We start from the raw sequence: 26,574 nt of genomic DNA, 5'->3' as shown, positions 1-26,574 counted from the left end.
ATAAAGAAAAGAATTACTGGAGAAATAGTTAGCACAAGGGCAACAATTTTGTTAGTCATTTGTTAACCAAATAGTTAGCACAAGTAGTAATAAGAATGGCATAGCAACTTTGGGAAAAGACTGGTATTTACGTGGTTGAAAAAAAGAAAAAGAAATATCAAACTTGTTCAGCAATTTCACCTGTAGGTATATCCCAGGGACTAATGCTTTTCAAACTGTCATAGTCATAGATAGAGTAAGATTCAGACTCTGATTCAGTGGAAGCTTAAGATACAATAATACCTAGTTTTTAGACAGTATGTTGGATACAAGGATATTTATTTTGAGATATTCTATAAACTGTACTTCGTAATGTGAAAGCTGATTTTCATAATAAAACAAAAAACTCATCTACACTATGTACCTAAAGTAATATGAATTGATATCAATATAATGTAGATGTACTATAGAATGGGACAATGAGGTTAACAGAGTAAAAATTAAAATGCAAGGAATTTTATCTTTTGTAACAACTGATAAAATTTGAAGGCAAAAACCTAAAAAAGATGATCAGAAAAAGCAATTCTGCCATAACAATCAAATTTTACAGCTCTGTGGACTTCTGATTTGATACAAAAATAGGCTTTAAATATATAGAGGAGTGCACTGTTAGCAGTATATCCCCGAAATTATCTTCTTTGAGACTTGTAGTAGAAACTACAAATTATACATCAATAGTACTCCCGTAGTAAGAATTTAAATCGCAGTAATGATATTGCTGATTAAGGCCATTTATGTAAGTTCTGGAGACTTGGTGAGTAGGGACAGACTTTTTTGAATATTATTAAAATTAAAGAGTGCTCTTATTCAGCACTCTCATCCAAATAAAAGTGCTCGTAATCTCCACATGGAATTGCGCCCAAGGACCACCAATAAGAGATTTCTTCAGGAAAGTATCTTAGTTCGCTTTCCTCTACCCCCACTCCGCCAGGCACTGAACCTGTATTCCACTGCAAATCCCCGACACAAATTACAGCAGAGGCAATTTTAATCTGCAAAAAATAAAAAAGAAAGAAAGAAAAAGAAAAAAAAAGGGGGGGGCAGGCAAGCCAGTTGTTGCCAGTTCTTCTCCAAGACTAGAGGAAACTTCAGCAGTGATCCAGCAGAGTGAGTGAATATCAAATTTAAAGCAGTAGGGACTCCTGATGGACAAACCAGAATGAGCCACAAAATGTGCCCTGGGCACCTGAAAGATTCAAACTGAGTAGAGGTTTTGTTGATACTAAATTTTGCATGTTGGGGAATATTTTCAAGAAGGGATATTTTCTTGAATTTTTATAATATTAAGTACTTTCTTCTGAGAAGTGTTAGAAAGCATATCTTTTTATCTCAAGGCCAGTTCTTTTTTAAGTAAGGCTATGCTTAATGATTCCTCTTGTAGATAAACAGTCATATAAATGCTGACCTAGTACATGGTAGAAACCAGGATTTCAGCTTCTATCTCTTCTAAGAGGAAACAAAAAATGTTATATACAAAGATGTGGCTGTTTTGGTAAACATTTGTATTGTTGCTAGAAGAAATCACTAGTTTTACAAGAGGGAAGGGATTTTGATCTGTATACAGATGCCAGATGTAGCAAATAAAATACAGAATACCCAGTTAAACTTGAATACCAGATCAACAATAATTTCTTAGTACAAATATATCAAATGTAAATATTACATGAGACATAAAATATTATTTGTTGCTGATCTGACATTCAAATTTAACAAGGAGTCTTATATTTGGTAGAGGAGGTTGTTAGAGGAACAGGAATGTTTTTCTATAGTGAGTAATCTTATCATAAACTTTAGTGATTTGATTTTAGAATTAAGGGGCTTAATGTTGGGAGAACCTGTGCATCTATTACTAGGGTACAAGGCAATAAGATAGCCAACCAAAGCAGATAAAAATGAGACTTTAATGATTCTTACTGTAGTGCTTCTCATACTGTTGCATGCATAAGAATCATTACAGACCTCATTAAAATGAAGCAGTCTAGGTGGTTATAATAAGGTACATACATGGTACGAAGGGGGGGTATTGAATAAAAATTTATTTCTTACAGTTGTGGAGGCTCGAAGGCTGTGGTCAGGGTGCCAGCTTGGTCTGGTTCTAGTGAGAAACTCTTTCAGGTTGCAGACTGCTGACTTCTAGTATCTCCATGTGCCAGAAACAGAGCAGCTTTCTGGGTTCCTTTTCACTATGGTCACTACTCACCTAATAGTTGCACAAAGACTCCACCTCTTAATACTACTATACAGTGGGTAAGGATTTTGACATGTGAATTTTGGGTGTCTGCAAAAATTAAGTCCCGTATAGTAGTTCTAGACTGGTGTCTTAAGACTGTGCATCACCGATAAGACAGGTGATGTCAATGCTGCCTTTAGCTGGCACGCATGGAGTAGAAAGGGGTTACAGCAGTGTGCTCAATTTTACTGACCATTAGAATCATCTGGTAGCATATTAAACACATATCCCTGGATGCCTCCCTTATTGTTAACGGTGGAGACTCTATATTGACAAAACAGTAATTTGAGATGATAAATATGATCTAATTGTGTTCTTTACATATTTGACAGAGAACAGCCTAATATCTTTGATAAACAAATCCCCCAGAAAATGTCTACTTTTTAAACATTGATCCACAGTATTCACAGAAATAATAGTTTAGTCTGACATTACATTGAATTTCTCAAAAATAGGATCCATTGCTATGGGGAACATTTGATAAGATTTCATCTAATTTATGTGTTTTATTGCCGATCACATGAGCATCCACCAGCCATGCAGCTACTTGGCAGACATAAATGCAAATATGAAGAAAATGTGATTCCAGAATGTGGGGGTTTACTGAATATAAACTATAATAGATGCCATAAGAACTTAATGGCAGGGATGAGGAAGTACATGGATGTGTGTTATATTTATTTCTAGAAAGCAAAAGTTCACAGTGGAAATAATGTATTTGATATGTCTGAGATTACAAAATAATTTTATGGTTGTACTTCTGAAATTGGGGTGGAAGGGTACTAGGAAATATTATGATTGTTACGGGCTGTCTATATAGCTTATCATACTCATAGGGAAATCTACTATAATATTATAGCCTATAATGATGTTACAACCAAAATGAGAATTTAATATGACTTTTCCTTCCAGTGTATTTAAGGTAAGGCACTTTTATTATTGCTAGAGAAGGTACATTATATTAAACAATCAAAAATCAGATTTAATAAGTCAATATCTACCAAACAATTCTGAAATTGGAAAAAAATCTTTAGCTGTATATATATGTCTGGCATAACCAAGAAATTACTAAGTTCACACTTTAATTTAGATGTGCAAGTTTAAACTTACTATATATAAAATTAATAAAAAAATTACTACAACCAAAGATATCAAAAGATATTACTGAAATGGAGAAGAGTCATATTTCATTTCAATAGAATGCTTAATATTGAGCTTACACTCAGTTTAACTGATATTTGTAGACTAAATATAATCAAAACCATTTTCAATAAAGATGAAAACCTATTATTAAGGATTTATCACCCAAGAAAATAGAAAGCATTTTTTCTAGTAACATTCAGCATAGGATTGTTCAGTGATTTGTATAGTCATTTGTATGAATTATGCATTGATATTCATTCTTCCAATGCTTTTAAATGTGAAATGAAAGCATTTGCTGTTCACATGTCTGTTTAAAATCCATTTTATGTACTTAATTTACATAGGTATGTTTAAATATAAGTAAGTAAATGAGGGTACAAGATTTCCTTGGATTTTCATTTTTTCCCTGTTATCTCATTGGTATTAGGAAAACAATGTAGTGAAAGGCAATAGCTATATTTAGCATTCCTTTTTAAATTTACCAGTACATTGACACTGAATATTCAATAAGGCTTTACTAGCCATTTCATATTACATATAGATAAATAAAAATAAAGGTGTATGTGAGCAAGTTTAAATATTGGGTGACATTCACTCACCCAATATTTGGCATTTCCTCTAGCTCCTCTGACCATTTAAACTTATGATTTCAAACCTCCTAAATGTGACCATGTTTTGTGGTTCAATCTGTCCAATCACTTACCCTTTATTCCTTCTTCTTGCCAAAAGAATAACAAGGTTGAAATTGTATTGCAATTATAGAGTTGAAAAGGATTTTTAAAATATTTTTATATACTTGTGGAGATATCTGATGATATTTTGAGGTATCACAACCTTTAGGCTTAGAAATTTAGAACTTGACTTTTTCTTATCATAAAGTCAAGAGGAATCAATCAAAAAAACTAAAAATATGATGGTAAATATAATATCAATGAATCAAAATTCAGTGGCTAATTTAAGAGAATTAAATTACTTTAATTCTTTCTCTTTGTAGGTAGACTCTTAAGAAAGGACTTTTGTATTAGATGTCAGAGAAGCAGCAAAATAGAGACGTTATTTGCAAATTGATAGTCCACAACCCTGAAAAACTTGTGGATTTCCTCTAGATTTTGGTAAGCCAAGGATCCCGCCAAAATAGAAATCTAACTTTCACTCAATGCCAGAATGACTGCTATCACTGCCAGTCCACTTAGCTCCATGTAGGTACAGTCACTTCTAGGCAGACTATACTAAAAGTCTTAAAAGTAGAAAGCCACATGATTTATTGTTCAAATCAGGACACTATTGTGAATGAAAGGTGATGTTATTAATAATTACTTCCACATAACAGACATAAAACATGATTGCCCCAAGCAAAGATAGAAGGACCTCCAACCCCAAGGTTGGAGAGTATATTAGAAATTTCTCATGCTGAGTTGAAATCTGTTTTCTTTCCATTTTAATTCAGGGACTACCAGAATAAACACAATGTTTTTATTGTTCTGATGGTATAGTTGGAAGAGTCAGAAAGACCTGACAAGAAATCAAATCCCATCTCATTCAGTCTTCATTAGAGAATCCCTAATAAAAGAGTCATCTAGCCTCTATTCAAATATTTCCAAAGACAAGAAATTGATTGCATTGCAAATTAATTCATTATATTTCTGGAAAGCTTGCTCTAGAACTTAAAATTGTCTCCTAATAATTCCTTATCTTCTGAGTCTGTACAAATATCCAATCTCTTCCCCATAATAGCCCCTTTTAATAAAACTGCCACACCCGCTCATCACCCTGTGCTCAGTCAAAGGCCCAATTTGCTCTACCGTTATTTATATAGAATAGGTCAAATGTTAATTAAATATAATTACATTTAATTTGGTTTTCAATTTGGCTAATTTTTGACCACTTAAATAACTTAATCAGGGGGTTGGGCTCTATGTTTTTTAATTACAGTAAGAATTTTAATTTTTTTTTTTTATAAATTTTATTGTTATATTCCCCATACAATTGCAGCCCCCCCATTCTGACCCCAGTCCCTCCCCTCCCGCCCCCGCCCCCCTAAAAGTGTCTCTGGTTCATAGTTTTTTGTTGATTTTGATTTTCACTTTCTTATATTCATTTTCCTGGTCCCTTATTTAAGTTTTCTAGATTCCTGCTATGAGTGAGACCATCCGGTATTTTTCTTTTTCTTTTTGGCTTATTTCGCTGAGCATGATCCCTTCCAGTGCCATCCATGTTGCTGCAAATTGCATGTGTTTATCTTTTTTGAATGCTGAGTAATATTCCATGCTATATATGTACCACATCTTCTTGATCCAGTCATCTATTTTTGGGCATTTGGGCTGTTTCCAAAGCTTAGCTATTGTAAACAGTGCTGCTATAAACATAGGGGTGCAGGTGTTCTTTGGAATTGATGTTTCTGTGTCCTTTGGGTAAATACCTAGGAGTGGAATTGCTGGATCATATGGAAGCTCTATGTTTAGTAGGTCCAGAAATCTCCACACAGCTTTCCACAGTGGTTGGACCAGTTTGCACTCCCACCAACAGTGCAGGAGAGTTCCTTTTTCTCCACACCCTCGCCAACATTTGTTGTTGCTAGTTTTTTTAATGTGTGCCATTCTCACTGGTGTAAGATGGTATCTCATGGTAGTTTTGATTTGCATTTCCCTGATGACAAGTGATGTTGAACATTTTTTCATATGCCTGTTGGCCATTTGCATTTCCTCTTCAGAGAAGTTTCTTTTTAGCTCTTCTGCCCATTTTTTGACTGGATTATTTTCTTTGTTGTTGTTGAGTCTCATCAGCTCTTTGCAGATTTTTGTGATCAGTCCTTTATCATTAGTGTTGGGTGCAAAAATGTTCTCCCAGTTGGTGGGGTTTCTCTTTGTTTTTGTTATTGTCTCTTTTGCTGTTTCCATATGTTTAGAAAACACTAATTCACATTTATTATATCATATAAAATTTAAAATTTACTTGCTGAGCCGAATGAACCAACATTAAAGACTAATCTGAGACTTTTATTTTGTCAATTTAAATCTATTTGTAAACCACAATAATTGTTAATTTTAGTACATACCTCCTTCAATTAAAAGATGATGATAAGTAAATAATATCGAATTAGTACTTACCTCATTAACTGCGTGTTAATGAATCCATGTGTATGTGTGTACCTGGTCTAATATAATTTTCACCTCACGTGGCTAAAGTGGCTAATAACCAATATGACATTAGCCTGCACTGAGGTTTTGGCAATTCCATATTAACAGTAACTACTCCATTATACTGCTTCAGATAAAATTATACAGGGTGTTTATTTGTTAAATAGGCATAGTACATTTTCAGAATGTGCTTCCTTTTTGCCAAGCTTTTGCTCTGCCTGCCTGATGCGGACTTTATTATCCTGGCCTATATCCCTTTTCCAGTATTCCTTTCTAACAAGGAAAGGTTTGCTACGAAGCTCTTTTCAGCTCAAAGCCCAACTGGATAAAGATAATCACTAAAAGTGCAATATTCATTCTCTATATAATTTGTATATATATGCTAAATGATCTGTGAATTATTAGGAATTGAAGGTAATCTGTCATTAGGAGGTTAATATCTGGTAGGCAAATATGTGGTTAGCTTTGTATTTTGTTTTCTTCTTGTAAGGAATTATTTTAAGTTAGCGTTATTTTAAGTTCATTAGTTTAAGTTAGTATCTTAAGTTAGAATTCCTGTTAAGTTTAATCTATCTTGTATTATTATAGGATCTAGAAAAGTCTGAGTTTTCCTAATTTTCTAAAACTTTTCCTTGATTCTGCTCATTTTCCTAAGTGTGTAGAAATTAAACTCATATTTTATTTAGCCTATCTTCAAGATTAATATAAACTAGGAGTCCAGGCAAAAATGAGCATAGCATTAAAAATTCAGGCAAAGACAATGCCCCAGAATACCAAATGCTAGGGTCTCTGTATTAGAATAAGAAATGTTCAGTGTATAATCACCTGACCACCAATAATTTCATGTGAATGCTGTGCTACAAGAGTGACTCACTCAATGCAGTAAAAAATAGGATTAAAATTTGTATAAACAATTGCATAATTTTAGTTATGTTAAAATTAAATAATGAATTTGGGACACTGAAGAATTGAAAATAGGTATGATAAGCTTCTGTATGCACCTGAGTCATGTTTGATTCATATTTAATTGTTACATCAAACAAAAACTCTCAACCAGCTCCTAACAGTAAAACTTCATGCATCTTTACCATTTCTTTACCATTTGCACCAATGTGAAAAATGTTGAATAGTCCTATTTTGACTACTTCAAGAAGCCGTAGGGAAATAAAAATCAATCATAACATATCCAATTTAATTGGAGTAGACTTTAGTAACTGGAAATTTTAGGATATTGCATTAGCTGTGCAAACATACAAAATAATTAGACTAGAGATATACATGTTTTGTTTGCATTTTGCTGGAAACATGAAAACCGGTGCTAATGATATCACATTTTCATGACTTATAAAATAAATCAGTTATTCAAACTACTGGTTATTAAATATCTTAAAAATATCAGCACAGTTAAAAGCATTGTGTTTATAGATACAGATGTGATATAAATGAATATAGGCCTTAACATTTAATAATAATCCAAAGATGCTGCTAATAAAAGCTACCCTTGATGAGATGGTTGCTCTAAAAAAATTCTGAAAGGTTAAAACTTTCCCAACAAATAAAGAGTTAAGCTTCAAAATAATTTCAAGAATCCTTCCCTAAATGTGTGGTTTCTGTTTACTTCAAATATAGATCAAAATAATACATGACTGACAAAGGAAAATAAACTGCTTTTCCATTTACATAGAATACCTTTAATGGTATGTTTGGGAGTCTTTAATTTTTATTTTCAACTTGGTTTTGTTTAAAACAAGAGCACAAGCTGTCCAGTAAGAAAAGGAACAATAGGGAGTTATATAAGGATAGCTGTTCTAATCACCATGTCAACTGATACACAGCTAGAAATCTACCTCCCCCCAAAAAGAAAAACAGTATTTATAGAATAGCCAGATTTTCAATATATGATTAGTGTCCTAACTACACCATATTTAAAAATGTTAAGCTTTATATCTGTGACCAATAAGAAAAATAAGTTGCCACTTATAATGGGGTGTTCTGTGGAGAATGGTGACTGCTTACATACTTTCATTTCCAAAGACTTCTTAGGACAATCAGATTGGCTTAAGATGGAATGGGCCAATTACTAGCAAAAACTGCCTCAGGCTTTAGGAGTCTACAGGGCTTTAAAAATCGATGATGCTATAGTATTTGCATCCTTAAAAAAGAGAGCCAAAAAGCAAACTAAACAAATGTTGAAAATGTATTCTTCAACACTATTTTAAAGTATTTTAACTTCCCTTTCACATACCCATTTAGTAGACTTGATATAATACTGCCAACTCTATTAATATTGCCAATGACTAGTTAGCAGATGCCAAAGCATTAAAATACATAACAAATATTTAAAAAAAAATCAAATAAAAGCAATTGACATATGTGGTTATTTACATAATCACATTTTAACTTTAAATTCATGGAAGTCATGACTAAAATAAAATACTTTATAAAAATAAAATATTTTTAGTTTGTGGGCTCTTATGCTGTTTTATTGGAAAATAATATTTTATTCCTAGATTGTGCTTATTAGACTTTTCTATTAGTTTGAAGATAAGATTATATTATTATCATACTGTAATCATAAAACCCCAAGCACACAAATAAGTCAGTGGATCCTTCTTTTACGATGGCAAACTCAGAGGAATGATATTCCAAATACGTAGAGGTACCCTTCACTTTTTTTCGATCAGTGATTCATCAGCTAGCGGTTGGATCAGAAGTGGAGCAAAGCCTTCTAATTTCCTGCAACTTTTGTGAAGAAATTCCCTGTTGTAGATCAGACATCCATGGGAAATTCAGTAGAAAGGAAGAAACAAATGGCTCTCTTTTAAAATTCATTCATTCCTTCAAAGTGTTCAACAAATAATTTTTTCAAGGACTACAAAATGATAGCAAAGATTCTAAGCATTAGAAATATAAGTGTTTAAACTACTTTGGGTATAGAAACAAGAAATAAAAATTAAATCAATACAGTATGTAGTAAAAATGACTTGTGTGTGGTAGCAAAACTGCAAGAAATGTACTTTTGACAGTCTACCTTGTTAGTTCAAGACAGATAGGATTGAGGCATCCCTGAAATCAAGCAATAAAGCAGGTAGGTACTATTTTGCAGCACATATTCGAAGGAAGCAAAGTGGTAAGAATTCAATTCATAAGCGCTATGTACTTAAATATCACATTTTGAAAACTGCATACACTTAGAGTAAGATTTGGTAACAGATGCTCTGATATAAAACATCAAATGTCTTGGACCAGTTGACAGATACTTTCAAGTCTAATACTTGTGTTTATGTATATTATAGTAAAATATATAATTCTAAGTGTGAAAGTACATTCTTATATTCCTCGAAATTCCTGCCACACCAACATTTCTCTTCTCAAATTTACTTGTTATCCAAGGAAATAAAAAATAGAAACCCAACAATTCTAGATGATAACAAAAAAGCACACAGTTTTGATTTTAAAAGAAAGAGAAATTATCCGTATTAACTAAAATAGTTATTCACTCCACAAAAGGCTCCACACTACAAATGACAAACTCCTTACTTCTCAATACAACACATTTTATCTGGTTTTGCGAGTTTTAAAATCTTCCCAGGGCTACCACTGTTAATAGATATCCAATTCTAGTTTCTGCCTTACTTTCCTTCTTCCTTTTCCACTGAGAAGCAATTTAATGTTTTGTGGTTTTGGTTTTTACTCTTGGCCCACAACATAGCAGGCAGGTTCCATGCTCAGCAACACTGACAGTCTTTGAGACATATATAAGCATAAATACCCCTTAGGAAGTTCCAAGATATTTTCAGTATATTCCCTAAATGTCTTTTTTCTGCTTGGCAAAGTACCTTTCTGGATTTAAATGAGCCTACTTTATAAGAACAATAACTTTCCAAATGATATTTATTGTAATGTAAAAGCTACACTTTCAAAATATACAAACAGTCCCTGCTGAGTAACATAAAATCATTAGTTCCACATAGCAGGTGTTCTTTTTTTACCCTTTAAATGCTAAACCTTGTCATTTCATAATAGTTTGAGAAACAGTTCCATTATCTGCCTTTTTCATTCAATGGAAAATGATACAAAAGACTAACACATCACTTTATGTAAATAATATTCATCATAAGTGAATAAAATACATATGATTGAAATTATTCTCAATTATGAATATTCCTGGATCTAAGTGGCACACATTCCTTTCTTCTATTATTTGAGCTTATATATTTCTACAAGTAATGATCTGAATTCCCAAAGTATCATCAAAAGAAAATGAAAAGGTTACATAAATGTCATTGCCTTGCTGCGAATTTAACATGCTATTACTGAACTCAACTCTCTGAACATCTGGACAGGGTTTGTGCTGTAAAGATAAATACATCTATGCATGAAAGTGTTCCTGGCAATAGCTTCTTGACTTGAAGAGGCATGAAAATGTGTGAAAAAGTTCTCCTAATCATACATTAACACCTGCATTGCCTTTATTTTTCTTCTCTATAGAGTAATGCTTGATCTTAATAGAAAGTTCATGCTGTTCATTTTTTCATGTAAAAAAAAAAAAACTTCTGATAGTCTCATAAACACTTCAAAAGTCAAAACATGTTAGCTAGAATCAAAACTGTCTTTTTCTAAGAAATGTAATCGATTGTTGTATAAAAGAGGCATGAATTTTTGTTGCTGTTTTGTGTGCTATCTTACAATGATCCAGATGGCAAAAAGGTCTACATATAAATTATCAAAATTACAACATTGGATGTTATTTTATTATTGAATTGAATTCCTATTTTGTGTGTGTGTGTATGTGTGTGTGTGTGTCTAGACTTTGAGATTTTGAAAGCAAACTGCTGCCTTCCTTTTGTTTGTATCTTCCAATGTCATGTTTTCTTTTTTTTAATTGTCTCACCAGTATATTATTTGGAAATATAAAATTTGTAGATAAATTTTAGAAAATGATAAAGAATTAAATCACTCATAATCATGCCACTGAGTAATGGGATTTTCATTATTTCTCTTGAAATGAATTTTTAAATGACCTTTAAAATTTTGTATTATTTAATAAAATTTATTTTTTTCTTAAATTCTTTTAAAATAGTTAAAATATTTTTACTAAGAATTTTTTTACTAAGAAAAATTGGCAAATATAGAAAAATATAAGGAAGAGTGGATATACTCATAATCTCAAACCCCAGTAACCACGTACATTTAATTCTCTTTCTATAAATATTCCCCTAATTGCTAAAATATCTTTTTATTCTCCCATATTATGCTTTTAAAATATCTATTGATGAGCAATTTGCTGTCACTAAATATTTTTAAAATACAATTTTGAGTATTTGTATAATTCTCACCTTGTTTCTGTATAAAACATCTATCGTTTTCCTAGTCACCAAATCAAGAAAATAAGGAGGTAGAAAATATCTTTTTAAACACTTAAAAAATTTCTTAAATTGAGCTGATAAATGATAAAATAATATTGAATTTAGGTCTTTGTGTACAATTTCTCCATTTATCTAGTCTATATTTGTGACAATAATGAATCAAAGAAAGAATACTTATAGGCGTATAAAATAAGCAATCTTTCCATTTTAGGTCAATCTTTCTATTTTAGGTACAACCTTCTCAAACATAGTTTTCTGGAATGTTTAGGTAATATACATTTTACTTGTTAGTAAAATGGCAGTAATAATGAAACACCTATTCACCACCTTCTTTAATTTTTTTTTTCTCTGCAGAAGAAGAAAAATACCAGAATTTTTTACCTGGGGATATGATATAGAAGAAATCTTTAAATTCATCCATCCAAACTTCTGCCAGTCTCCTATTGTTCTTGTTGATGACATGACCGGTGCCACCAGGGAAAGTGTACGGTGTTGCCTTTCGAAAAACATGACCGACATGGGAGCAAGTCACAATCTCCAAGGAGCCTCCACATTGCCAAATCTGGGGAAAAGAGTGACCTGGTGTAACCATCATTGTAGATAATGCAGCATATTGTATGAGAAACAACTGAGGCTAAGGGCAAATCCTCAGATCTTACATGGTTCAGGCAAACATCTGAATGAAACAGAACAGGTGTGCTTACGTTTGGCAAAGGATAATAATTTGGAAATCTCGATATATGTCAATATTAAAGCATTGGGAACATGGAAGTAAGAGATAATTATTTTCATGTGTATTTATTAGAATAACTAATTAGGTTAACTTAATTGCTATTTAATAGATATTTGGAATCCAAATTTTACTATGAATGAATGAATATATTAGAAATCTGTATATATTAGAAACCACAGTCAGTCACTCAATTTGCTTTGGGGAAAAACCAATCTATTATTTAGTACACCCCTGTGGAATTTTAAATGTCTATTGATTCCCAGATGTTTATGTTTCCTGTAACATAGGCCTTGGGATGTTATTATTATTCTTGAAATGTGCTAGGTCTCCTTTGTATCTGCTCATTGTCTGTGCATCCTTCAAATCCCATCTTCAAGATCACTAGTTCTAGGAAGCTCTGTGGGGAGATTTAGTATTGTGTTTTTTTTTTTTTTGAAAATTTATTTATTTATGCATATAAGAACTGGGGTACAGGCCAGAGGTGTGGGGGTGGTGGTGAGAGGATTCAACAGAGACAGAGTGGGGAACAGAACAGGTGGACTGACTGAAATACACTGCTGAGGCGAGCATTGGGCGAGTCAGGAGGAGGTCTCCTGTGCCATGTGGGTAGCTCCCGGGCCAGCTGGGGCTGAACGCATGCTGCAGTGGCTGTGGATAGCCTCATAGTTTATGCCTTCACCACTTGCACCACCAGGGAGATCCTGTGTTGTGTTTTTTTTTTTTGTACTTGAAACATTTTATGAAGAGCTGATTAGACTGTATTTAAGCAATTTAAGCATTTGTTTACTTCACTATCTCTCCTTTAAAACTATAAAGGAGAGATATGTAGAGATATGTATCATGTATTTTTTTTGGTATGGTATTAAGTACATTACACATAAAACATTTATTTTGGGGCCTCCCTGATGGCGCAAATTGCTAGGTCTTAGCACTATCAAGCTATGGGCAACCACTGCAGCATGAGTTAGATCCCCAGCCCAGGAGCTAACCCACATGGCACAGCAGACCTTTCCTGTCTTGCGCACAACATCCCTCAGCAGTGTATTTCAGTAGATCCACCTGTTCTGCTCCCCACTCTGTCTCTGGTGAATCTTCTCACCCCTAGACCTCTAACCTATACCCAATTCTTTGTGTAGTATGTAAATAAAAATAAATCTTTTAAAAAACATTTATCTTCATAAAACGGCATTACTTAGTAATAGATAATACTAATAGCATGTGTTTTGTGTAAATACATACTTGCTACATATAATTAAAATGACAATTTATATTGTAATTAACATTGCTCTTGTTTTAAGGGGAGTTACTTGTTTTGAAAGAAAATTTTCTCTTACTGATCTCTCAAATATACTCATACTGAAGAGGTATGTTATTGGGCTTGAGTGAAAGAGATACTTTACCAGAAAATGAAAGATGCTAAATAGTAATTATGTTATACTAATCAACAATGGCTTGTGCCTTACATGTACAGTTGATTCTCATTTCCTAATTGCTTATAGTACAATGCTAACAGAGAAAAGGTTTTAGCCAAACACTGAAATGTAGTAATAAAAGAGAAAAACAGAACTTGCTATTTCTCTTGAAAGATGACTCATTGATAAACAACTTATTTATTTTTATAGAATGAAATCAGTAAACATTTTTGTCATTACCCATTTTCACATTCTCCCTTCCTATGGAGGAAGTTGAGCCTTCTCCTATCAAACACATATCAGTATGTCAGTCTATATCAAATCCCTTCCTTCTTCCTTAAAGACTTTACTGGTTTGGTTCTCCTTTTGATTTTCTTCTAAAACATCCATCATTTACTAACTACTAGGTTATGTTTACCATCACATAAAATCTGTCTTAAAGATTAAAAAACATAAAATTATAAAACATAACAAACAATTCATCTTTTGGTTCATATTCTGGCTAACATTTACCCTGGTTCACATTCCTTTCTAAAAATCCTCATTTTTTGTTTCCCTTTACTGCAAATTAACATAAATTATATTTTATTGATATATGTTGCCTCTCTTCAATTTTCATTCATTTTTCTACCCATTCTGAAGTGCTATTTATTTCTGCAGTTTCCCCCAAATTGCCATAGTGAAACTCACAAACTCCTTTAATGAACTTAGTACACACTTTCTTGTATTGCCTTGCTTTTCCTTCTCTGACTTCACAGTATTTACATTGTCATGTTGACCTTCATCCATTTTATTAATTCTCTAGGTGACCTCATATCTTCTTATTACTTTACATATTCTGAATACTGACAACCTACAGTCTTATCTCAATCCAGGCCTGTCCTTTTGGATACAGATCTGGGTACCCAAACATCTATTATGACACCTCCTTTTGCACATGTCAGAGATATCAAAATCAACATGTCCAAGGTGGGATGATTGTCATGCAGATCTTTTTTTTTTCAGTCTTATTTTTTATCATCAATGAATGGTGCCACCATTTACCCCAGGTATTCAATTCAAATATAACAACAACAAAATCCCAAACCCTAGAATTCATCATTGATTTCTCCTTTTTTTTCATGATTTATATTTAATCCAATAACAAATAATGGTGGTGTTACCTGTAAAATAATTCCCAGAATATTTATCTCTAATATGTCCTATCTGATTATTGCATTAGACTCTTATCTTGATGCTTTCATGGTTGTGCTCCCATAATTTAATTTGTACTGAGAAATCACAGTGGTCTTTAAAAAAACTAATTGTTTTGTTTTATTTGCCTGATTAAATCATTCAATAATTTCTCACTGAACTGTGCACATGAACAAAATCTTTCAGCAGGGCCTCTAAGACTCTACATGATTCTCTCCTTTTGTCAATAAATACTAGTGTTACTGGAATCCTTCCATTTCCTAGAAAATGTATCACAAACTTTTCCACACACCAAAGCCTCAACACGTGTTTTTCCTATACTTACAATAAAATTCCATCAGTTCTTTGACTACCTATTTCCCATACTTCTTATCTCAGCTAAAATATTACCTCAGCCACAAGCTCTTTCCTAATTTCCATATTTTATATGTCCTACCCTAGTTGTTTCCTCGAAATAGCACCCTGATTGTGTTCTTCATTGCTATCACAATTTTCAACTTATTTACTTGTTTGTCTATTTATTTGTATGTACATTTTCCTCCAATTAAAATATAAGATCTAAAAAGGAAACGGAGATGTCTGGCCATTATTGCATGCCCAGAGTCAAGTCCAGTACCTAGTGCACAGTAGGCATCACTATAAGTTGACTGAATGGAAGAATGTGCAACTCAAAATTAATTAGCAAGATTGACATAATAAAAGGTATCCTTGTCAGAATAATCTGCTTTAAATACACATATTTAGAGGAACTTTAAATTGCATTTTTAGGACATATTTTTAATATAAAACTAAGCAGAGCTGCCTAGTGAAATGATATACAACTGCTGTTTCACATGCCTGGAGAATGGATGAAGTTCTATGGAGGTCACATACAACAAATAAAAATTAGAAAGGTTTGATGGCTTATGATAAAAGGTGCCAAATGATAGAATCTTAATTTTTAATGTGTTATCAAAAATCATCATTTAGTACATATCCTATTATCTGTAGCTTAAACGCATGATTTAATATTCAGGTTTTTGTTCTGTGACCAGTACATTCAACAAAGCACCCCAAATTCAGAAGATATAGCATATGGCATTATATGTTGGGAAGTATTATTGGTAAAAAAAACTTTTCACCCCTTTTATGAATTAAGTGTGAATGTAGAGCTTTCTTTCTTCATCTAAACCATATCAAGGAGCTAAATGAATGAAAGATCATTTCAGTACCTACTGGATACTTGCTGAGCAGTAAAATTTGCAAGCTATGCTGGTGCTGCCATCAGAACAAAGCAGGTTGCAGTGAAAGAAGTCTTGGGCTAACCCCACGTGTGGGGAAAACCTTGACTCCAGTAAAGCAGAGATTCCTTCTGGTCCAGAGAATCCCGATGATGGGTTGGAGTTTATTGGATAGCTCGTTTTAGCAGAATTATTAGGCCCAGTGATGCTGGGAGAGAGCACTTTGGGGACAACTGGATCAAACCTCAGTGGTTTCTAAACTTAACAGAGCAAGAAATATAGAAGAGCTGATCTTTGGTTTTCTCCTAACTTTCAATGAGATTTCATGCGTACATGTAATGCAACTATCATTGATAAACAAGACAGAAGGAAAACTTAGCCCTGATTTTGATTCTCACACATGGGAGCAGTTCTTAAATATATCTAGGAGACACAGGAGAGGGGTGGCAACTGTTCCACAACTCGGTGAATATTGTTTGTGAGCCACAGGCTACCGGCTACTGACTCCTGGAATAAAGTGAGTACTTCTCCCATTGCCATCTGTGCTCACAGAATGTGTGCATAAACATTCACATTGTATTTCCTAGGTAAAATCTCTTTCCAAAATTTTCATGAAAATGAAAAGACCATGGTAGGAATGCATAACATTAAGCATTAATTAGGCTGATATTTGCTCACAATAATACCAAGCTAATATAAAAGCAAAGCATGAATGCAATTTGGTTGGTATTGTTACCTTGCATATAGTAGACACTTGTGTAATATAAATGGATGGAAAAATAAAAAGAAATCTCTGGGTAAATATTAAAGTGGAAGCTGGAGTCCCCCATGATTATCATAATAATTTCCCTTAGTGTACCTTCAGTAAATATTTTAGAAAGATGGAATAAAGGAAGGAAAGAAAAAAAGGAAGAAGGAAGTTTATGATACAGTCATTAAAAGAACTTGGGCTTGAAAGTAAGCAAATAGAATTTTTCTAATGTCTCTATCACTTACTATCTATGTATGTTTGTGAAAATTATATTTAAGCCTTCAAGGCTTTATATCCCCACTGGAAAACAGGGATTATAACTACCTCCTAAATCCCTAATCAGATTGTATACATCAAGCACTTTTCTGACACTTTTCTGTCAAGCCTGACATTTCATATGGAAAAAATAATATGTTACCTGTATATTATTTAACTTTCATTGTTGTTAATCAGAGACACAAACAAATATAGATCATCAGTTTATTCTTGCTTTTTAAAAAATGCTTGTTTTTCCTTAAACCTTGATGAATTTTGCCTTTTGGAAGAGTTATAATATCAATGTCTAGGTGTTTTGGTACACAGTGAGGGGTTGAAAAGAATAAACAATTAGATCCCAATTAGACTACAATATTTCATTTTCTGAAATTATTTTATAGTGCCTGAACAAACAGTATAAACTGAATAAAACATGATGTCTCAGCCACATGAATTCATCATGTCCGAATTGCTTCGTATCACTAAATGTATCTGATTGTTATTTTGTAGGCTTCCAACAGATTAGTATATGTATATCACATCTCTTATAAGTAAATATGATCACATATAAAACACAAATTCTTCCTTCATCCACAGTGGAATGAAAGAGCTAGTTACATGTCTTTGTTCTCAGATATGTTTATGAGTCTTTTGATGATTGAGAAGGTTATTATAAAATTATTATAAAATGCCCATTGCTCATTTGATTATCTACTTGATTTTCTTCCCCTGCTACAAGACAATTAACTAACATTATCCTTATCATGTAGTTTGGCACCTACATCAGTGACATTTTAATTAAGGTTCGCAAACTCTGTAAATTCTAACTTTGCAACCTCAGTTTCAGTGATAATGCTGTTACTAATTTTACAGCTGCTCTACCAAATTCATGTAGTTGCTTGTTTTTATACTAATCTTTACCCACAACCCACACATATACTATGTCTTCCCCAGAGTTATTTTTTAATATGACCTTAATAAAAAATACAACACTAAGATGCATGGAGAGCAGGGGGCTCAGCAGTTATGCCTGTGTAGGCTTGTGCTCCTGAGGTCATATCCTAGTTCTGCTCCTTACCAGCAAGGTGAACTTGGTCTCTTCACCTTTCTATGTTTTAACACTTTTACGCAGTAGTAAAATGAGAATTGAAAACTCTGCCTCAGGGAGTTGTGAGGAATAAGGCAAACTGAAAAATGGATAGAAATGGAAAAGTAGGAGGAGCTTATTAAAGGGTTATTGGAATAATCTAGGGAAGAGATGATAATAGATAATAGATCAGAGTGATGGCAATGAAATTAGATAATAATGTAATAACTTAACATAATTGAGGAATTAAACTTAAAAATTAATGTGTGTGCTTTCCTTTATCTATAATGTCTTCCTTAGAAAACTCTACATTTTTTTCTTGTAAAGAGTTTATTCTTTCATTAATCTCAGTTATCTCTTACTTTCTACTTCCAAATCATCTCACCCCCATTTAGCTCTAAATTCTGGTTTGTCATCTTGCTAAATGTTGTAAATTTGTGTGCACGTGTATGTTAACAATTTATGTGTATATATATATATATATATATATATAGTGTCTTATGTATATATAGTGTCTTATACATGTTTCCAATTACAATACATTTCATTCTCTAAAATTACATTGCAGTGTCTGTAGAAACAGTTTAAACTTAATAAAACATGATTTTCTTTCACATGAACACATAATTTCAAATTACTTTATATCTATATCTGATTGTTGTCCTAGGATTTCAACAGATTAATATTTGTATATTATATCTTTCACAGAAGTAAATCTGTCAAGTAATCCCCCCATCATATTACCTCTTTCATTTTATGAAAGCGAGGTACAATTTGCATATAGTGAAAAAATCAGAACTTAATTATTTTATTAAATCAGTGTTTGTAAAAATTGAAAACATGTTTAGGTCATATTGGTGCTCAGTGCATACTGATCAATTGATAGATCTATTAATACTGATATCATGAAAGCTGGAAAATTCTGCTCTGTACTCAAAATGTGCCTACAATAGAATGGAATTAGGAACAAAAGCTATTACTTTCCTTTGTTTACACACAAATAGATTGGTGACAAATCCTTTCACTTTGAAATTGAAACAAAGTCTAAAACAGCTTTCACTGAGCTGCTAAACACACCATGATGCTTGATAAGTTGGTACAAATGCAAGAGACATAAAATCATGATTCTAAACAGACAGATGTAAGGAAGAGGTCCCTGATAACATTCTCTACATGAAATTTGCCAGATATTCCTCATAGTTTTAAATGGGGAGATGTGATTTCTAAATGATTGAGTTGACTCTTATTCTAGTTTTCACTTCATAATATATTTTAATAGATTTAGTAAATGTGACCTGGAAAATGTCTCTAGAGCTGGAATAAGAAACCTGATATCATAACATGTTAAGATGAAGATTCTTGTACATCAAGTTGCTGTGGCCTGTAAATGTTTACCTTAGTTGCCAGAGATCACAGATTCAACATCTCTGAGGAATCATGCATTGCTTGATAATTTAATGCTTTTCTTGAAACAGGATTATTATTGGTATGCAAAAGAGAAGGAAGTATCAGCTTTAAAATTGGCAAGCTGGATTTTGGTCTTGAAATAAACACAAACTGACTATAGAATTGGGAACAAGTCAATTTTGAGAGTCCTTAGAAAATTCATGTGTAAAAGAAATGGAAGTGAGGGAGTTGATGATGTCTCAGTTTTCTTCCAGATTTTTAGAATTCAGACTAATCTCTTTATGTAAAATAAATGACCACTTTTAGAAATCATATTTTTACATATCAATAGTTCTGGCAAAACTCTCTGAGATTTTAATTAACATTTTCATACTTACCAAAGTTTACTTTAACTATATTAGATGTATATGATAAAAATGCCATTATCTGAACAAGAAAATGCATGAAAGAAATAATACTGTAAAAATTAATATGAGGCAATAAACATGTTTTCCCTCAGATTTGGGAGTTCCTATATTTTAGAAAGGGAACAGAAGCTATAAAATCAAGGGCAGCCATAAAAGCACATTTGTTCTTAAAAAATAGTCATATATTAGAGCAATTTGAAGATTTTATTTTCACATGGGCATTTAATAGACAATTCTGAATTGAATTGATTCCATTTCATAATATCTCATCAATTTGCTTCTAATATGTCCTATTTTCAAGTATTTTCCCTTTCAAAGTACTTTCCAGCTTAGAAATGAACCTCTGAAAAGCCCAAAATTCAAAATAGACCCTTTTATACTAACTCATTTTCTAAAGAAACTTAACAAGTTAACCCTGGAATAAGTTTCTTTAAGAGAAGCCTCAGATCCTAGTCTTTCTTCATCGTTTGCTGAAGACTTAGCAAATGACCTTTGGGGATGGGGGCTGCGGGATGAGGAATGGAGTGAAGAAAATACAGCAGAGGCTGGAAAAGTGAGCTTATACTAGGTGTGGCCTGAAGTGGAGGAGGTAGTTTGAAGTGGAAATAAGACAGCATGTCTATGAACTAGTGTGTATTAGAAAGGTATGGTGAGGTCATTATAGTCACAGTGGAGCTTTTTAATTTTGTTTCCTATATCTCTCAAACAAAAACACCCTTTCTCGGCAGCTAAAATTAATAATGGGGATACTTCCAATACACACAGGCTAACATTTTTTGTATATTCTACCAGTACTTTTTGACCTTCAATAACTTCCTTTGCTTTGGCACTTTCTGACCTTTCAAATTACCACACAGTGAAGTCACTGCATTTCCTGACATCAGAAGTATTATCTGTCATTATTCCATATCTTACTGGGTTCACTGATATTGTGGAAATTTCCAAACCCCTTTGAGATCAACACTAAAGCACAGTGCTGATTGTGTTACAGCAAATCTTCTGTCTTAGGCTAAAATGGCACACATGAATATAGCAGACAGAAATGAACATAAAACAGTCCAGCGGATATTGAAAATCCTACGTAATATAAGGTGGTTCAGCTTAAGAAAATTAGTGTCTAGCTTTTCATACTTACAAAAAGGTATTGCTTTTTTTATTAGTGTAGTGTGTCACAATCAGATAATTCATGAAAAAAAGAACACAAGAAATAATATGTGACAGTCATACTTTTCATCTTTTCATAATCAATAAACTCAAGATACAACGAGTATGGGAGTTTTAGAAGCACTTTCAGTGTTTTTAAAGGGAATATTAAATCCAAGTAGAATTACTGGGATTAGTGTTTCTCTTGTTCAACAACTAATCCTATAAGTAAATCTGAAATGTAAAAAAATTAAATGTAGATGAGATGTTGGAGAAAGGGATGGAAAAGGTCTGTGCTGTATTAAATGATATGTGGGTCAGATATTTTGCACTTTATATTGGTGTTCTTCCATGTCTGATGATCTGACAGCCTGTAAAATATCAGTAACATCTGCTGCTTCCAGCCACAGAGCAGCTCCTGACAGCTGTGTGGTGCTGTCCTAGAATTCATGCCAGAACAGTCGCCTTTGAATATTGGTAGAGCACCTGGGTTCCCAGCTGCAGTGTGTGAAAACATCCCTGCTCTTTTGTGGATGCCAGAGATACTGAAAAAGAACTTAGATCAGGGTAGGGGAAGAAATTCTGGTACCTCAGAAAGAGTTAATTCCTCTACCTCCTAACTGGCTGCCTCACCTTATTGCAATGTCCACATTTTTGTTTAAGTGAAATTTCCTGAGCAACTTGTAAAATAGTCAGGTACTTTTCAATATAAGGTCCTGTGATCAATTTAAGCAGAGGGACAATATCACTCCTTCTACTCATTTTCTCTCAGGACTTGATGGCATTTATTCAGAAAATATGTACTAGCCAGTGATTTTTTGTGAAGAAACATGTTGGCCTCTGAGTCATGGAGGAAAAAAATAAAAGACTGTCTTCAAGTAACTCACAGGTCAATGCAGTTGTGAGTGTTAGGGCTGTGCATATTAAAGTGGTCATCAGTTACATTTGACAGTTGAAAAAAAAAAGGTCTCTTAAGCCTACAGGAAAAGGGCTGTTTTAAGAACTTGCCCCAACCATAATCCCTTCATGAACAGAATTTTCTTTTCCTGATTTTTAATCAACTAGTGACATTTGTGTTTCTTGTCAAGAAGCTGTAAGTTTTGCTACCGATAAAACTTTCCCTAGAGAGTACATATAAAACTTGAATGGCATCTATGGAAAACTAGGATTTCTTCCCAAAATCAACTTACAGGCCTCTCTGACTTTCTATAAAATATTTAGTGAGCTAAATGTGAAACACATTAACATAGTAATAGTATGTTATCTCCAGCATTCATCACACTACCCATAAAGTCCACTATGGAGTAATACTCTACTTTGACATGTTTTGAGTTTTTAAAATATCGGTTACATTTTAGAAGAAGAGCAAAGAAATAACCATGGAATAATAACATCAAGCATGTTACCTTGCTCACTTACAAACAAGGTGAATGTAGTGCAAAGGTTAAATCTCCAGATGTGATTCTTAAAGCATAGTGAAGATAATGTCTTCATTTGTTTCATAAGACTGGCAAGATGTCATTTTTGTGACATTTAAAGATTGTGTCATAGAGCGTATGAATTTTCCTTCAAATGATTTCTGGGAAAACAGTGTTTAATCCAAAACTTTCTCTTCTTATCAAGCCTCAGTATCAATCCCACATTCTTGGTAAATAAACTTTTTTTTTTTTTTTTTTTTTTTTACTTTCCACTTTTCTTAGGTTCAAGAGGAGCTGACCTGACTTTCTATTCATTTCCACTTTGAAACATCTAATATAGTCTTAGTTTCTTCTTTCCATTTTAGGAAAGAGAGTCAGCTCTCTCATCCAAGGTTAAACCCTGCCCTTGAGTTCTTGAACTCAGAATAGCGAAACACCATACTGGAGCAGAGGTGGGTTTGATGTTTGTCCTTGCCAATCTTCAGAGATAGGGCTTAATTTCTTTGAAATTCAAAACATATAGAATAAGATAATTGAACAACTTAGACACAGAGTTCTAATAAGGACATAGTGAAATAATGAATATAAAACTGCTTAGTAAGCTAGAAGTGTTACATAAACATACCATATTATCACAATATTTTACCAGCATCTGCAGATATTTACCTCATCAAAATGCTTCTTCCTTTTTAACTACCCCTGATGTTTTAAAATCCTTTTAATTGGCTTATAATGTATCTTATAAAGAAAAAAATATACAAAATAATTGTTTTGACCATATTTACCCCATTAATTACTATGCTTTTTCTTCTCAACTTTCTGGATAACTTCTTTAAAAGTTTTTCTTTTCTCTCCACATCTTCACACTTCAGCTTTCTTAATGTCATTATTCTACCATCTTTATTCTATCACCAGAAACTGCTCACAAAGCTTTTATGAACTTTCACTATTCTTATTTCCTTACTCTCTGAAGCATTTGACACTGTTGACAATCACCATAAGTTTCTGAGTTTTTGTGATATATATTTGTTCTTCCCTGACAGCTTTGACTTTTTTCCCCCACCTCTAAATGTAGGTGCTACCTAAGGACATGTCTTGCTATTCAGCTCTTCCTATTTTCTTTCTTGGCAAATTTATCCATTCTCATATGCTCATTTAATTATAAATTCTGGAAAGCTAACTCTCAAATCTGTCACCTTCCTCATACTTTGCCTTGCCTCTGCAACACATTTCCAACTTCCTCAAGTACATCTTTAACTTTCTATGACCTTAAAGAGTCAAGAGTTTTCATTATGTTCCCCAAATATGAAAAAAAAAAAAGATTTTTAAGTGCAGGAATTTGCAGGGTCAGATAAATTATCAAGGAACACTAGTCTTTCATCAGGTCTAATTAATATTTAAATATATCATTTCAAGTTTACTGCTAGATCTGGAACCTTAAACATTTATTTACAGATTCTTAATTCAGAAACTTCAGAAGTTATGACAATAGCTCCAACCAAAACAGTTTTGTATGATCAATTAAACATACAGTATATAAAATTGGTTGACCAATTAAAATAAAGAAATAAAAGCATAATTTGGTTGACAACTAAAATAGACAAAATATGACTGTGATTGCAATTACATGGAAAGTTCAGTCAAATCTTTGATAAAGAATAGTGCAGGCACAAACATATTTTAGTATTCAGGCTCATCGTGACGACAATAGAGAAGTGCTAAGACTTGATTTCAATTTTAGCATATTTGCAGTGCAAAATTGAATTTTTGCCAATATAGTGAAAGCTGCAGTTAGATGAACTGTTAAGAATAATTTAAAAATTCTATTACAAATCTGCAACTACCTTTTCAATGATACTTAAAACTAGTGTTATTGTTAATAGTCAAATTCTGAGCAGCTGGATCAAAATTTTCCCTCAACATTATCCTACACCCTCAAAAGATTTATTCCCAGTATCTAGAATCTGTTATTTCTCAAATCATTCAGCCTTATTCAAATAAATCTCATAATTGGTTACCGTTTTTAACTACATTTCTGGTTGACTAGAACAGCAGTGAAACGATTGGTAGTCATGTACTTAAGATAGACATCACTAAGTGTGACAGTATAATCATAGCTTAAGATGTTGCACATTTATTGCAATAGTTACCATAGAGATTTAAAATTGGATCTTTAATAAAAAAGCACATGAATTTGATTTTGAATACATTAATTTTGGCTAGCAAGGTGCGCGAAGTTTCCTAACTCCATGCACATATACAGAAACCATAGTTTGGAATTTTGTCCTAAAGATTTATAAGGGATCAGGGGCCTCCCTGGTGGTGCAAGGTGTTAAGATGCAGCATTATGAAGCTGACCACAGCCACTGCAGCACGATTCAATCCCGGCCAGGGAGCTGACCCACATGACACAGCAGACCTTTCCTGTATCACCTGCTGCTCCCCTCAGCAGTGTATTTTGTCAATCTGCCTGTTCTGCTCCCCACTCTGTTTCTGGTGACTTCTCTCTCACCCCCTGCATCTCTGGCCTGCACCCCAGCTCTTGTATGCATAAATAAATAAATCTTTAACAAAAGATTTTTAAGGGATCAAATATAAGTATATATAAAATAATGGGTTCAATTTCTTGAGCATGGGTACTTCATTAATTCTGCCCCTTGAATACTTCTGCGAAAATACATTTTTAATGGTTTATGATATACTAATTATGTAATTTTCAAGAATGAAAACAAAATGTGGGGGAACCAGATAGTGCAGCCTAATTTAGGTATGGCAGAAAACACAAAAGCAGACTATGGAGAATATCAATTGTTAATGGAGAGCTCACTTATTGCCAGCACGGGCTCCTCTCCTGCCCTGCTGTCTAGAAGATAAGACTTGAATTTTTAATTTATAAATTATTCCCTGATTATCCTATATCAGAAATATATTTCCCTTCTTTGAACTTAATGTACTTTATATCCGCAACTTCAAATGATGGTGTACTTTCCAAGCTGATTGAAATCAAGAGACGCACCATATACACTACTTATACTATCCACAGTATCTAGTGCAGGTGTAAGCATGTAGCAATTCATATTGATTGATTAGTAAAATGAGATAGATCGATACCTGGCTACTATAGAGGTAATTTGAAGTATATAATGCAAATGGTACAAAATGCATTAAAGATAAAAATCAAATATATGGGGATAAAAACACTTCTCACATATTTAATCCATGTTGAGCTCCATTATGATATGTGTACAATAACTCTATGAATTGTTATTCAAATGCTAAGCTTCATAAAAAATGAACTCCTAGAGAACATGTCCTGTTTTATTCTCCTCTAAAGTATCTAGCACAGAGCTTGATACATAGTAGGTACATATTGACTATTGGCTAAATTGATCAATCAACTATTTTATGAGGTAACACTGCATTATAACATTATATAAGTTTCAGGTGCATATCATTATAAATGAGCATCTGTATATACTACATTTTGTGTGCCACTAAAAGTCCAATTCTTTCCTTACTCTTGAATAAGAAAATTTATCTTAATCAAAAGTTTTAGGGCTTTTGTAGTCCTGTAGTCTTGGAATGAGAGAATTTGGCTCATCATTTTATAATTGAGAGGATTTTCTGCT

At 33.1% G+C, this 26,574-nt stretch overlaps 1 protein-coding gene across 3 annotated transcripts in view; it reads right to left on the bottom strand.

Annotated features, from left to right (window-relative positions):
* GALNT13 (polypeptide N-acetylgalactosaminyltransferase 13) overlaps positions 1-26,574 on the bottom strand; it is a gene marked incomplete at its 3' end in the record, with an annotated part of 409,461 nt that overhangs the window by 122,214 nt on the left and 260,673 nt on the right. For all 3 annotated transcript variants that reach the window (XM_084243604.1, XM_084243602.1, XM_084243603.1), the window contains exon 7: positions 12,300-12,480. In XM_084243604.1, coding sequence (XP_084099730.1) covers positions 12,300-12,480 — 181 coding nt within the window. The remainder of the gene's footprint in view (positions 1-12,299; positions 12,481-26,574) is intronic.

The sequence above is a fragment of the Talpa europaea genome, assembly GCF_964194135.1.
Source record: "Talpa europaea genome assembly, chromosome: 1".
Classification (NCBI taxonomy): Eukaryota; Metazoa; Chordata; class Mammalia; order Eulipotyphla; family Talpidae; genus Talpa; species Talpa europaea.
This window is presented reverse-complemented; position numbering and strand designations above follow the sequence as displayed.